The sequence below is a fragment of the Macrobrachium nipponense genome, chromosome 38 (assembly GCF_015104395.2).
Source record: "Macrobrachium nipponense isolate FS-2020 chromosome 38, ASM1510439v2, whole genome shotgun sequence".
NCBI lineage: Eukaryota > Metazoa > Arthropoda > Malacostraca > Decapoda > Palaemonidae > Macrobrachium > Macrobrachium nipponense.
This window is the reverse complement of record NC_061098.1, coordinates 1,887,195-1,899,551: the sequence shown is the minus strand read 5'-3', so window position 1 is coordinate 1,899,551 and position 12,357 is coordinate 1,887,195. Positions and strand designations below refer to the sequence as shown.

General features: G+C 38.2%; 1 protein-coding gene across 1 annotated transcript; it reads left to right on the top strand.

The window, feature by feature from the left end:
* The first annotated feature begins 4,345 nt into the window (after positions 1–4,345).
* On the top strand, positions 4,346–9,303 carry LOC135209558 (uncharacterized). Its single transcript, XM_064242216.1, has 4 exons — positions 4,346–4,563; positions 6,994–7,821; positions 8,041–8,196; positions 8,465–9,303. The coding sequence occupies exons 1-4, from the start codon at positions 4,459–4,461 to the stop codon at positions 9,017–9,019; spliced, it is 1,644 nt and encodes a 547-aa protein (XP_064098286.1). The 5' UTR covers positions 4,346–4,458; the 3' UTR covers positions 9,020–9,303.
* The last annotated feature ends 3,054 nt before the right edge of the window (positions 9,304–12,357 follow it).

Genomic DNA, 12,357 nt, shown 5'->3' with positions numbered 1-12,357 from the left:
CTATATTTCAGACACTGCTGTCTCTCTCTTCAGGTATACAAGGATTGAGAAAAGTTACAGAAAATGCGGCATTTATACCAAGAGACCCATCCACAGTAGCCGTTTTACTAAGTCACTCCTGCTGATAATTCCATGTATAGATTGTCTAAAACAGGACTAAAGGGCTACCCATGCTACACCAGAATCTTTGCATATAGAATGACTAGCCGATTGAAAATACGTTATTAGATACACATAATTCAACTAACTTTATTATTTTGTCAAGAGCCAATGGGAAATGAGACGTGGTTCGGAAGTCACGTATAGCCGTTTGTCCCGTTGCTGAATAACCAATGGTTCCATGCAACGTAAAAACACCATACAAACAAACAATGGGAAATGATGTGAATAGGGTGCTAATTATCCTCTCAAAAACTGTAGAACGTCCTGTACTGGTACTTTAGTGAATAGGAAATCTACATCAAGGCTTAAGAAGTTTTATGTTGTGAAGTGGCATAAGTGCTTCTCTGAATTTGTGACAAAGATCTCCGAATGTTTAACGTGATTGGGAGAAAAAGTGCCTAAGCAAGAGAGAAGGAGGCCAGCATTATAACCATTTAGAAAGTTTATAATTGAAAGCTCTGGCATATGAGGTGATGAGTCTAAATGGAAGATTGCCTTTGTGAGTTTTCGGAAGGCCATAAAAGTAAGGTGTTTTGGGTTAACGATTTTAAATATCTCCATTAGTTAAATGCTCGTTTTGTTTTGGCCAGTTAATCGTCCTTTCTTGAAAAGATTCTGTGGGAACATTTTGGATTGGGATTTTTTGTCAATTTGTCACGAGTGTTTGTGTCACTAAGGAGTTGGTTGATTTCGTCGAGTTTAGCTGGCCACCTTTCCCTTTCTTAGGCCCCGTCCACACGGTCGAACTTTGTTCGATGTGACGTTAGAAGCGGAGAAACCGTGGCAAAGTTCTGACTTTTCTCGCCGTTTCTCCGCTTCTGGCGTCACATCGGACAAAGTTCGTTGACCAAAGCTCGACCGTATGGGGGCCTGCACGTCCACACGGTCGAGCTTTGGTCGACGAACTTTGTCCGATGTGACGTCAGAAGCGGAGAAACAGCGAGAAAAGTCAGAACTTTGCCGCGGTTTCTCCGCTTCTGACGTCACATCGAACAAAGTTCGTTGAGCAAAGCTCGGCCGTGTGGACGGGGCCTTAGGACCTTTTTCTCCCAGTCACATTCAACATTCGGAAGATTTTTATCACAAATTCAGAGAAGCACATATACCAGGAAATGAGTTTAAAAAATTCCCATTCTGAAGTATGATCATTCCCCACGGCAGTTAGTGGGCTCAGCTGTCCACACTAACCCACTGCACTGCCCGGAAGGAATCTGTCCTGTATGCATGACGTTATGTAACAAGCGCGGGAAAACTTAGCTCTGCAGACACGTCCAGTTCAGAGCTATTGCACTGTGTTGCATAATGCGTAAATGTTATAGGTATAACCTATTATTATTGTGTTAGTATCGAGTCTGACACAGGCTTCGATCTTATAAATTCTACCTCATGTATGTAGGATATGATTCCTTATTGTGTACACAGCTCCGATGCTCTCATATGTTCGTTATGATTCTATTATATACATACGCCTTTTGTATTTTCTATATTCAATTACCCGCCTTCTTCAATGTAGCTTTAGCCCAATAAAACATTAAAGCAAAAGAAAGATATTTGCTTTTACTTTATCGCTCTTCGTCAATCCCCCGGGACGAGAAATGGAATATTGGTACAAGGACGGGATGCCGAATGCATTTTTGTCGAAGGACAAGAAGCAGAAGCCAGGAAGCCGAACGGACAGAATTCCGAACAGACATAATGACGAACAGACACAATGCCGAACAGACATTAAAGTCGAACGGACAAAATGCCGAATATTGCTAAGATTACGAAAGATAAATATAAGGAAAAATAATAATAGTTAAGATTTTTTTCTTCAATGAAGTTTGACTTTTCACTAATTCGATAATTACTATTTAACTGCTTGTTTAATTAACAATTACCTAGTTTACTAATACTGCTTTTATAGTTATATTTTTTTTTTCTATATTCAAATTTGACCATGGAATTTATTTTTTGCGAGTTCAACCATGGAATTCACTAAGACAGGACGTGGTGGCCGAAAATTGTTTCATAATGGATTGATAAATCCATTGCAGGGATTGATAAATCCCGACCTAACGAGAAATACGATGCCATTAACGATAGAATAAAATCCATATTTTGATCTTGTGATAAGGACGATGGATTAGCGTTTCTACGATCTCTGGCTCACAATTTTTAAATATTCTACTTTTAAAAACATTGTCGAAATAAAATAATTATCAAGCATTTTACTTTTATTTTGCTCCTTTTGTCTTTTATATGTGTTCTGAAATTTTCAAAGTTTCAAATTTGAATAAAGAAAAACAAAATATATAACTACAAAGCAGTATTAGTAAACTAGGTAATTGTTAATTAAACAAGCAGTTAAATAGTAATGATCGAATTAGTGAAAAGTTATCTATATCTCTCAGCAAATGTTATCATCCTATTATTATTTTTGCTTATATTTATCTTTCGTAATCTTAGCAATATTCGGCATTTTGTCCGTTCGACTAAATGTCTGTTCGGCATTATGTCTGGTCGGCTTTCTGTAAGTTCGGCTTCCTGGCTTCTGCTTCTTGTCCTTCGACAAAAATGCATTCGGTATTTCGTCCGAGCACGGGAATATTATCTCCAATACGAGAACACCATCTTTCCCTCTACCTACAGGTAAGAGTGAAGAATTGTCGTATGGGTCATACAACTAAAGCAGACCCAAAACAATGACGACAAAACAGAATCAGTCCAAACTAACCCACTGCACTCCCCGGAAGGATAATAAATAATAATTTTATATCGATTTCATACATCGCTGACAAAATCAGGTCATGTTTCATCGGCGCTGGAGGAACAGTCCTCGATATGGCTACGAGTTGTTAACTAAACGACTTTAGTTCTCTCTCGCTTTCTTGGGCGAAATGCATTTTCTAATCACTCTTTTCACTCCATTCACGTATCGCGATGACGTCACTGACTACTCCATATGTCAGACCTCGATATAGTCAGCTCTATACTTGCCAGTGGAAGCTTCGAATTCCCGATACGAATGATGAAATGTGGTGGGATTCTTACTCGTGCGAGTGAATGTCGTTTTTAGACAACGATTTCCACATTAATATCTGGACATTGACGTCTATCGACCTGTTACGTCGTTCTCGATAATTTTATATTTTTTATGCAGTAATATTGTAATTATAGAAAGAAAGAATTATTGTACTTGGAAAATGTCCTCGAATGAATAAAAAAAAATATGTATAACATAAAATATATAAAACATACATATACATACATATATATACATATATATATATATATATATATATATATATATATATATATATATATATATGTGTGTGTGTGTGTGTGTGTAGTATGTATTATAGTACACACACACACACACACACACACACACACACATATATATATATATATCTTTATAAGATAAAGACAACTGAAGGCCTTGCGATTCCCTCAAAATAACATATACTCATTTAAGGGAAATTTTCACATACAATTTACATTCTTCCTATATAACTATAATAGAAAGAATTTGACAACGCTGCCTACATAAGGTGCCAAATTGGAATTATTAACAATTGTAACAATAAAAGGTTAATATATATATACATATATATATGTATATATGTATATATATTCTTTCATTATTCCTGTGTTTCACATTAAAGTCTTCAAATTTAGCATGAAACAAGACTAAAAATTCTCTCTCTCTCTCTCTCTCTCTCTCTCTCTCTCTCTCTCTCTCACACACACACACACACACGTTATATATATATATATATATATATATATATATATATATATATATATCTATATATTATATATAATATATATATATATATATATATATATATATATATATATATATATATATAAACATTAACTCGGATTTAACACCCGCTATCAAAAGCTTTCCAGAGAATAATCGATCTGTTTAGCGTAACATTGCGCAATGTTATCAAGCAATAAGCCACATTCTTTCACCAGAAAAAGGTCATCTCAGACGATTACCAGGTTCCTAGACCTACTTATAAGTTGGTACACACATTTATTTTACTTTCACAAAGCTAAAAGTATATATAGAAGTAGACAGAGGGAATTACTCCTTCAACGTAACGTGGTTTAACAGGTTCCAACAGTGACGTCACGAAGCAGATCCCGCGGCTCAGGTGACGTATATAACAGAGCTCTTCCGTCGGTTACTTAGTCTAGAGAGCAACCAGTAGCCCTCCGGTGTGTAGCTATATTCTATATTCGTGTGTGTTTGACAGCGTCTAAAACTGCAAACTCTTCAGAGAATAGTAAATATAACCCAAGATGGCTACTCTAGCCATAATTCTCGATAATATGCTAGGTTACGTCAACACGGTACTCCAATGTTACACGGACATTTCTGAAGATACGAAAAAACCCTGCTTTCAGGTAAGATAAAAAAAAAAAAAACCGTTATATTTCAGATATTCAAACGAGACTCTCTGGGAGATATTTTATGGATTTAGTGACGGGTTAGCAGTGTATCGAAGCTTCAGTGTTTATACTTTTCTATCTTTCTTACGGCATAATACTAAGTCCTTGGTACTAGTGGACGATTGATCAGCTGAGTCACACAACACGCTGGGCTTAGTAATGCGTTTACAAAAAGACGTAGTGTATTTGGTAGCATGAATTCTTGCATATCATACGTTTTTTTTTTTAAACCGTCATGTTTCCTCAACAACGGAAGACTATAACAATTAGATAACGGAAACGAAAAAGAAGTTAAGCCTACACGAGACGCAACAACGGGTAACGATATTCGGTCTAGGGTTCACGAATCAGGTTGAGAAGAAGAAGAAGAAGAACGTAAACAATGGGTAGCTTTGCAATCGAGATCCTAAAATTTCTGGAAACAGAGAAATAGACGAAAATAACGTTAAGAAACAAAACATTTAAGGAATTAACGATTAGCTAAACCGTTAGGCTAATGGTTTGTATATAAACAGTTATAAGGAAGATACTACTAAATGCACTGAAGAAGATGAAGAATGGGAAGGCAACCGGACCAGACATGATCCCGGTGGAGGCATGGAAAGCATTAGGAGATGAAGGAGTGGATATACTGTACGATCTTATGATAAAGATCCTTGAACAGGAAAAGATACCAAATGAGTGGCGTGGGAGTATATTGATCCCAATTTTTAAAGGGAAAGGCGATGTCCAAGAGTGTGGTAATTATAGGGGCATTAAATTGATGTCCCACACTTTGAAGATACTGGAAAGGATGATAGATGCTAGACTGAGAGAAGAAGTACAAATAGGTAAAGAGCAGATGGGATTTATGAAGGGAAGGGGAACAACAGATGGTATATTTTGTCTGAGGCAAATAATGGAGAAATTCGGGGAAAGACAAAGGGACCTACATATGGTATTCATTGACCTTGAAAAGGCTTATGACAGAGTCCCGAGACAAGAGGTATGGAGGAGCCTGAGGGAGAAGATGGTGCCAGAGAAGTATGTGCGATTGATACAAGAGATGTACCGGAATGTATTTACCAGAGTGAGGAGCAGTGTTGGGGAGACAGAAGGTTTTGAGGTGAGAGTAGGATTACACCAGGGGTCGGCTCTGAGCCCATTATCTTAACATAGTGATGGATGTTATAATAGAGGAAGTAAGGGAGACAGTACCATGGAACATATTGTATGCGGATGAATATTGTTCTGTGTGCCAAGAGAGCAGGGAAGATCTGGAAGTGAAATTGGAAAGATGGAGACAAGTACTGGAGGACAGAGGAATGAGAATAAGTAGATCCAGACAGAATATATGTGTACCACCACTGAGGGGGATGATAGAGAAAGTATTCAGCTTGGTGGAGAGCAAATAATGAGAGTTGATAAGTTTAAGTATTTGGGATCTTTTGTTAACGCTGGAGGAAGTATGGAAGAAGAAGTAAAACATCGGGTACAGGCAGGCTGGAACAACTGGAGAGCGGCCTCGGGAGTTCTTTGTGACAAAAGAGTGCCGCTTAGGTTAAAAGGAAAATTTCACAAGACGGTGGTAAGAACAGCAATGCTGTATGGTACGGAAACAGCAAGCATGAGAAAAGCAGAGCAGAAGAAGATGGATGTGGCAGAAATGAGAATGCTTAGGTGGATGTCTGGGGTAACAAGAGTGGATAGGATCAGAAATGACTACATAAAGGGGTGGGTCAACTAAGGTGGTGGAAGTATCAAAGAAAGTGCAGGAGGGGAGGCTGAGATGGTATGGACACCTGTTGAGGAGAGATGAGGACCACGCTGGGAGACATACTATGGGAGTGGAGGTGCAAGGAAGAAGAAAGAGAGGGAGACCAAGAAAGAGATGGAAGGACTGTGTGAGAGGAGATTTACATGAGAAGGGAATTGATGAGGCAGAAGTGCAAGATAGAAATAGATGGAAACGGCTCATCCGAAACGGCGACCCCATATAAAAATGGGAAAAAGCTGGGAAGAAGAAGAAGAAGAAGAAGGAAGATACTACTACGAATGTAGATATAATACAAACGCACGCAAGTAATATGTTTAGCTTACAGGTTGGAAGTGAGGATAAAAGTGCATGAATAATTATATAGAAATAAGTTACATAAACAAAGAAACGTTTGTGATCGCCTACAGGAATAAAATGGGACGGTTGCAACTGTACAGAAATTTTACCTTACACCTGACTGACTCCCATTCACATACAAACACACCCACAGACAAACTGAGAACAGACTCAAGTTTGTAGAAGAATGATTAAGGAATTGAAGAATTAGGTCCTTATTACAGTGGAAAGAATAACCATTTCAGGTTTCTTATGCCCGTCAATATTTCAAGATGTTTACTTTATCGTTTCAGGGGCTGGTTCCATTGTTCAGATGCCAAGGATGTTCCAACAACTTCAGTGACGAATGTCAACCTAGAAACCTTTCGTGTGGCCACACACTCTGCAATCCTTGCACAGAGGCATTGCTTGCAGGTGAAATGCCTTGCCCTGAATGCTGTCAAAAACATCAAATAAGCACGGATGGCGAACCAGAGGTGAACTACCAGTTATTAAGAGTCATTCGATCTGTGGGAATCAAAGAAATTAACATTGGTGGTGTAAATAGTACTATGTTAACTGCTGACTTTTCCCAGCATCACAACAAGCAAGACCTCAGGAAGTGCGTCGTCCACAACAGCCCCAAAGTGTTGTTCTGCCTCTCTTGTAATTCATGGGTTTGTGAAAACTGCATAGTAGTAGACCATCCAATTCTCCCTAGGGGATCCTGTTGGGTCATCCAACTTACAGAAGCAATAGATAAGATCAGAACGAAGTACGAAGAAGTTGCTTCACAGGTCCTGAAGGAGATCGAGACTATGAAGGACGACTTCGAACTGGAATTTGGAATGCACGACCTCTGTCTCAAACACTGCACTCAGGAGAGATCTCACCTGCGCTTGCTTGAAGAACTCAACCCTCTGTTGCTGGGCAAAAGGGAGGAAAATGACGAGGAAGTGAGGAAGGCCAAAGGCCGTTTGAAAGAGTTGGCTGATTCATTTCGGGCCACAAATGCTCCTGAGGAGATGACGGTGTCTTGCAAAGGGCTTCTCGACTTCCAAGAGGAACTGAAGGGCATCATCACCCAGGAAAAAGAAAGACTGACGTCGCCACGTCCCATAATGGTGGAACATCTCAGAATGGTGAGAAAGAAATTATCTCGAATCATAGTCCCCAAGAAAAAAACATGCATTGCATAAAAAATATAGAGTCCATAAAGGTATAAGTACAGTTAGGCATAAGTGATTATAACAACAAACTCACACACACACACAAACACACACACACAATAAGACTGGAATGTAAATCACAGGGGAGAAAAAGGTAGAAGAAGACTGTAAGAATGTACCTCTCTTTTCCAGGATATCAAAAGGTTAGCCGAGGGAAGGGAACCACTTTATGCAACATTGCAAGAGAACGGAAGACACAGATGGGCCCATGTTGCTCTCAAAGACCAAACACTTTTGGTCTATGCACTGAATGAAGGAAAGCCACCTAGTGAAGGTATAACGCTCCCAGTAAGTACAAATGCAGCCTTTCCATGGGAATAATAGGAAAGTAATCAATATTTAGACAGCTTTTAATAAACTTACCAATGTATAAAAAAGGTCCCTAGAATTCAGTCTGTGCTTAAAAATTAGGTACTGTGTTTCCAGTGTTCATATTGTGTTTTTGTTGCACAGCTACAGCAATAAAATTCACAGAGAAATGATCAAAGTCATAATGAGAAATATTAGTTATGTTTAGTAACAACATTTGTTAAATGATGCCATCTTTCCTCTACAGTACAAGTTCGTGGAGGCTTTGCTGGAAAATCGCAAGAAGACGCTGTTTCTGGAACTGGAGGCAGACGGAGAGAACTTGCAAGGAAGAGTGTTCGTTCAATTACAGGAGGAAGGCCCCATGCAGCAGCAAATGCTGCTGATGTGCTCTGGGAAGAAGGACGTCTCCTTCAGGAACACCAGGTTCTTCCGGGACGAAGAGGGATACTTGAGCGGGGGAGTTTACCACAATGCCGATGGCTCCAAGGGCGGGACCATAGTTCCAGGTCTCGGAGAATGCTGGGGCGTCTCTCTGTCTACAGGCATGAAGAACTATTGCGCAGCTGTTGTGGGCCACAAGACCTCTACCAAGTTCCACTTCATCTTAAGGCCGAGTAAAAAAGGCGTTGACAACATTGTCGGCTTCGTAAGGCAAGGTCTTCACGTCATAAAAGCTGCTGCTAAGTTGGAACCAGTTACGAAATGCTACGTCAAAGACTGTGGAATCTTTATTCCAGTTAGGACAGTGACTGACTGTGACAAGACAGTGACTGATAATGAAAATGAATCTACCGAGTGATTTGATATAAAGCAAATCTCTAGATCTGTAAAGCATCCATCTCCTTATATGTATATATAATTTGCACAGTTCTTCAGTTATATGCAAGATGCCTGTGTAGATGAAAGTTATTTATATTTAATTTTTAGATACCTGACAAACCCACTGGATCGTCTCAGATGTGATATTAGCCATTAGAATCTGTTACACGTCTCTCCAATGGAGAGGAATTTATATTTTATATTTTATATTGTTTTTACTGCTCTCTTGTGCTGTTGAGTTTCGTGAATAAATGAATAAATTGGCCTTTGAAGATTTATAGGTTCCCACACCTGTTTATGAATTATTCGCTATAAATTTACTTCACATATAGATTGCTAAAAGTATATATATATATATATATATATAGATATATATATATATATATATATATAATTTAATATATATATTTATATATATATATATATATATTTATATATATATATTATATATATATTTATATATATATATATATAGTATATATATATATATTATATATAAAAGTAGGTGAAGAAATTATTCCTTCTTCGTACTACGTAGCTTCGTTGCCAACTTAGTGGAGCTTCACACATACGCCGATGCATTTACAAACTGTTTCCTTGAATTCTAGTTGCCATAGTAATGCAATAACGATAAAATTGCTCCATGTATATATACTACAAATAGATGCACTAATTTGACTTATTTCCACGGTATTGTGTAAGTCTTTTAGCTAGTTTGGAGGGTAAACACACATACCAATTGGCAACACTGGCCGGCCCCGTCACAAAGTAGCCTGATCTAACAGGTTGGAACAATGACGTCACAACCAGCATGGCGCGCGAGTGAGTCACTTACACAGCTCACATTCTCTCTCACCCGAACTGGGTTTACAGAAAACGATAGCTCTCCTGTGTGTGTGAGAGAGAGAGATAGAGCGTCTGAAACTGCAAACTCTTCGAGAAGAGTAAATATACCGCAAGATGGCTGCTCTATCCATAGTAATCGATAATATTAAGCTATGTTCTGTCAACACGGCGTTCCTAAGTTACACGGACATTCCTGAACATACGAGGAAAACCTGCTTTAAGGTAGGATAAAAACGATATACGTCAGACATCGCATTGACTTTCAAACTTTCTTGGGAGACATTTTATTAATTTAGTGACAAGTTAGCGGAGCGTTTCGAAGCTTTAATGTGAATACTTTTCTATATTTATTACGGCATAAGGTATCTCTTTATTTATTTCATAATAATTATATAATAATAATACTACTACGTTCATGTGTTAGTGGGCGTCTGATCAGCTCAGTCACAATACTCTGGACTTGTCAATACGTTTACGAAAACATCTATATTTGGGAGCGTTAATTCTTGTATATCATACGTTTTAGAAAAGGACATGTTACTCCTGAAAGAGGGAAGACAACTGAGTGACGATAACAGCAGTAATAACGGAAAATGAAAAGAAGGAAAGCCTACACGAGACGCAACATGTAACGATAGTTGGTCTAAGATTCACGAGTCTGTTTCAGAAGAAGAAGAAGAAGAACGTAAACAATGATTAGCTTTGCTGTCGAGAACCTGAAATATCTGGAGGAAGATATATACTAGAAAATAAGGTCAAGATAAATAATATATAAGAAAATAACGGACTAACTAAACCATTAGGGTAAAGCTTTGTATTTAAACAGTCATAAGGAAGATACTCCTGCAAATGTGGTTTTAATGAAAACGAAAGTAAGGTGACAATTTGAGGATAAAAAGTACATGTAATCTTTTATGGAAACAAGGCGTGATGCGAACTCAAGCTTACTTGGGACGCATGCAAACATTATATTCCTAACTTAACGTGAAGCAGTCCTCGTAATTCATACGCATAAAAAGGATATAAATTAAACACGTTCATATATTCTTAGTTATAAGTAGAAAGAAAAACTGAAGAGAAATATATCCTCTAAATTCAGTACATCTAACGTGCTAACATCTACAGAAAATTAACCCATGGTTTCACCAACGATGATACAAAAAAATGTATGTTATATCTTATCAGAAATAAATTGTTATGTACTGATTAACATGCACATTACTTATTTTCTACATTTTCAATTCAAGAAACATATAAATAGCCTATCCTAAAATTCTTGTACCTTTAACTCAACGCGAAAAACCTTTTTCAGACCATTTTTATCCTTTCCTATCCCCCAACAAGAACAACAGCAACAGCAACAAAGTAGTTTGTAAGCTTACCCCCCGAGTAAGCAATAAGTTACTTAAATAATGAAACGTTTGCGGCAGCCTACAGAAATCAAATAAAAAGGGGGCAACGGGAAAGAAATTTTACCCTACACCTAACTCACTCATACGCACACACACACATACACAAAGAGATAACAAATTCAAGTTTGTAGAAGAATGATAAATGAACTGAAGAATTATGTCCTAATTTCAATGATTTCAAGGTCTTTATGCTTGTTGTTTCAGTGGCCGGTTCCACTGTTCAGATGCCAAGGATGTTCCAGCAACTTCAGTGATGAAAGCCAACCCAGAAACCTTTCATGTGGCCACACACTCTGCACTCCTTGCACAGAGGCATTGCTTGCAGGTGAAAAACCTTGCCTTGAATGCTGTCAAAAACACAAAAGGAGGAAGGAGGGCGAACCACAAGTGAACTACCAGCTATTAAAAGTCAGTCGATCTGTGGGAATCAAAGAAATTAACACTGGTGATGTAAATACGTAGTGCTATGTTGTCTGCTGATTTTACCCAGTATCACAGCAAGCAAGACCTCCAGATGTCGAACACAGTTGGGGAACCAACTCGCACAAGGGCATGAAGAACCTGGACGCAGTCGTGGGCGACAAGGACTCCAGTCACTCCACCAAGTTCCATTTCCTCCTCGGGACGAGTAAAGACCACATTTACGATGTTGTCGGCTTCGTAAAGCAAGGTCTTTGCGTCCTCAAAGCTGCTGCTAAACTGGAACCAGCTACGGAATGCTACGTCAAAGACTGTGGAATCTTGATTCCAGTTAAGCCAGTGACTTTCTGGGAATGAATCTACAGAGTGATTTGATACAAAAATTATTCTATGTCTGTATCACGTCCGTCTTCTTATACATATATAATTTGTTGTTCAGGCATATGCAAGATGCTTGGGCAGATGAAATACTGTAATTTATTTCATATACCTGACAAACCCACTGGATTGTTTAATTTATGATATTAGTCATTAGAATCTGTTACATGTCTCTCCAATGGAGAGGAATTGATAATATAAATTTTTTATTGTTTTTTAAATGCTCTGTAATGTTATTGATTTTATTGAGTAAATCAATAAA

What these genes read in the sequence shown, in the direction of transcription:
- LOC135209558 (XM_064242216.1), top strand. Translation starts at nt 4,459, where the DNA reads ATGGCTACTCTAGCCATAATTCTCGATAATATGCTAGGTTACGTCAAC. An exon ending in CGAAAAAACCCTGCTTTCAG is followed by an intron (nt 4,564 to 6,993) that starts GTAAGATAAAAA and finishes TTATCGTTTCAG; the next exon opens with GGGCTGGTTCCATTGTTCAG. An exon ending in TGGTGGAACATCTCAGAATG is followed by an intron (nt 7,822 to 8,040) that starts GTGAGAAAGAAA and finishes TCTCTTTTCCAG; the next exon opens with GATATCAAAAGGTTAGCCGA.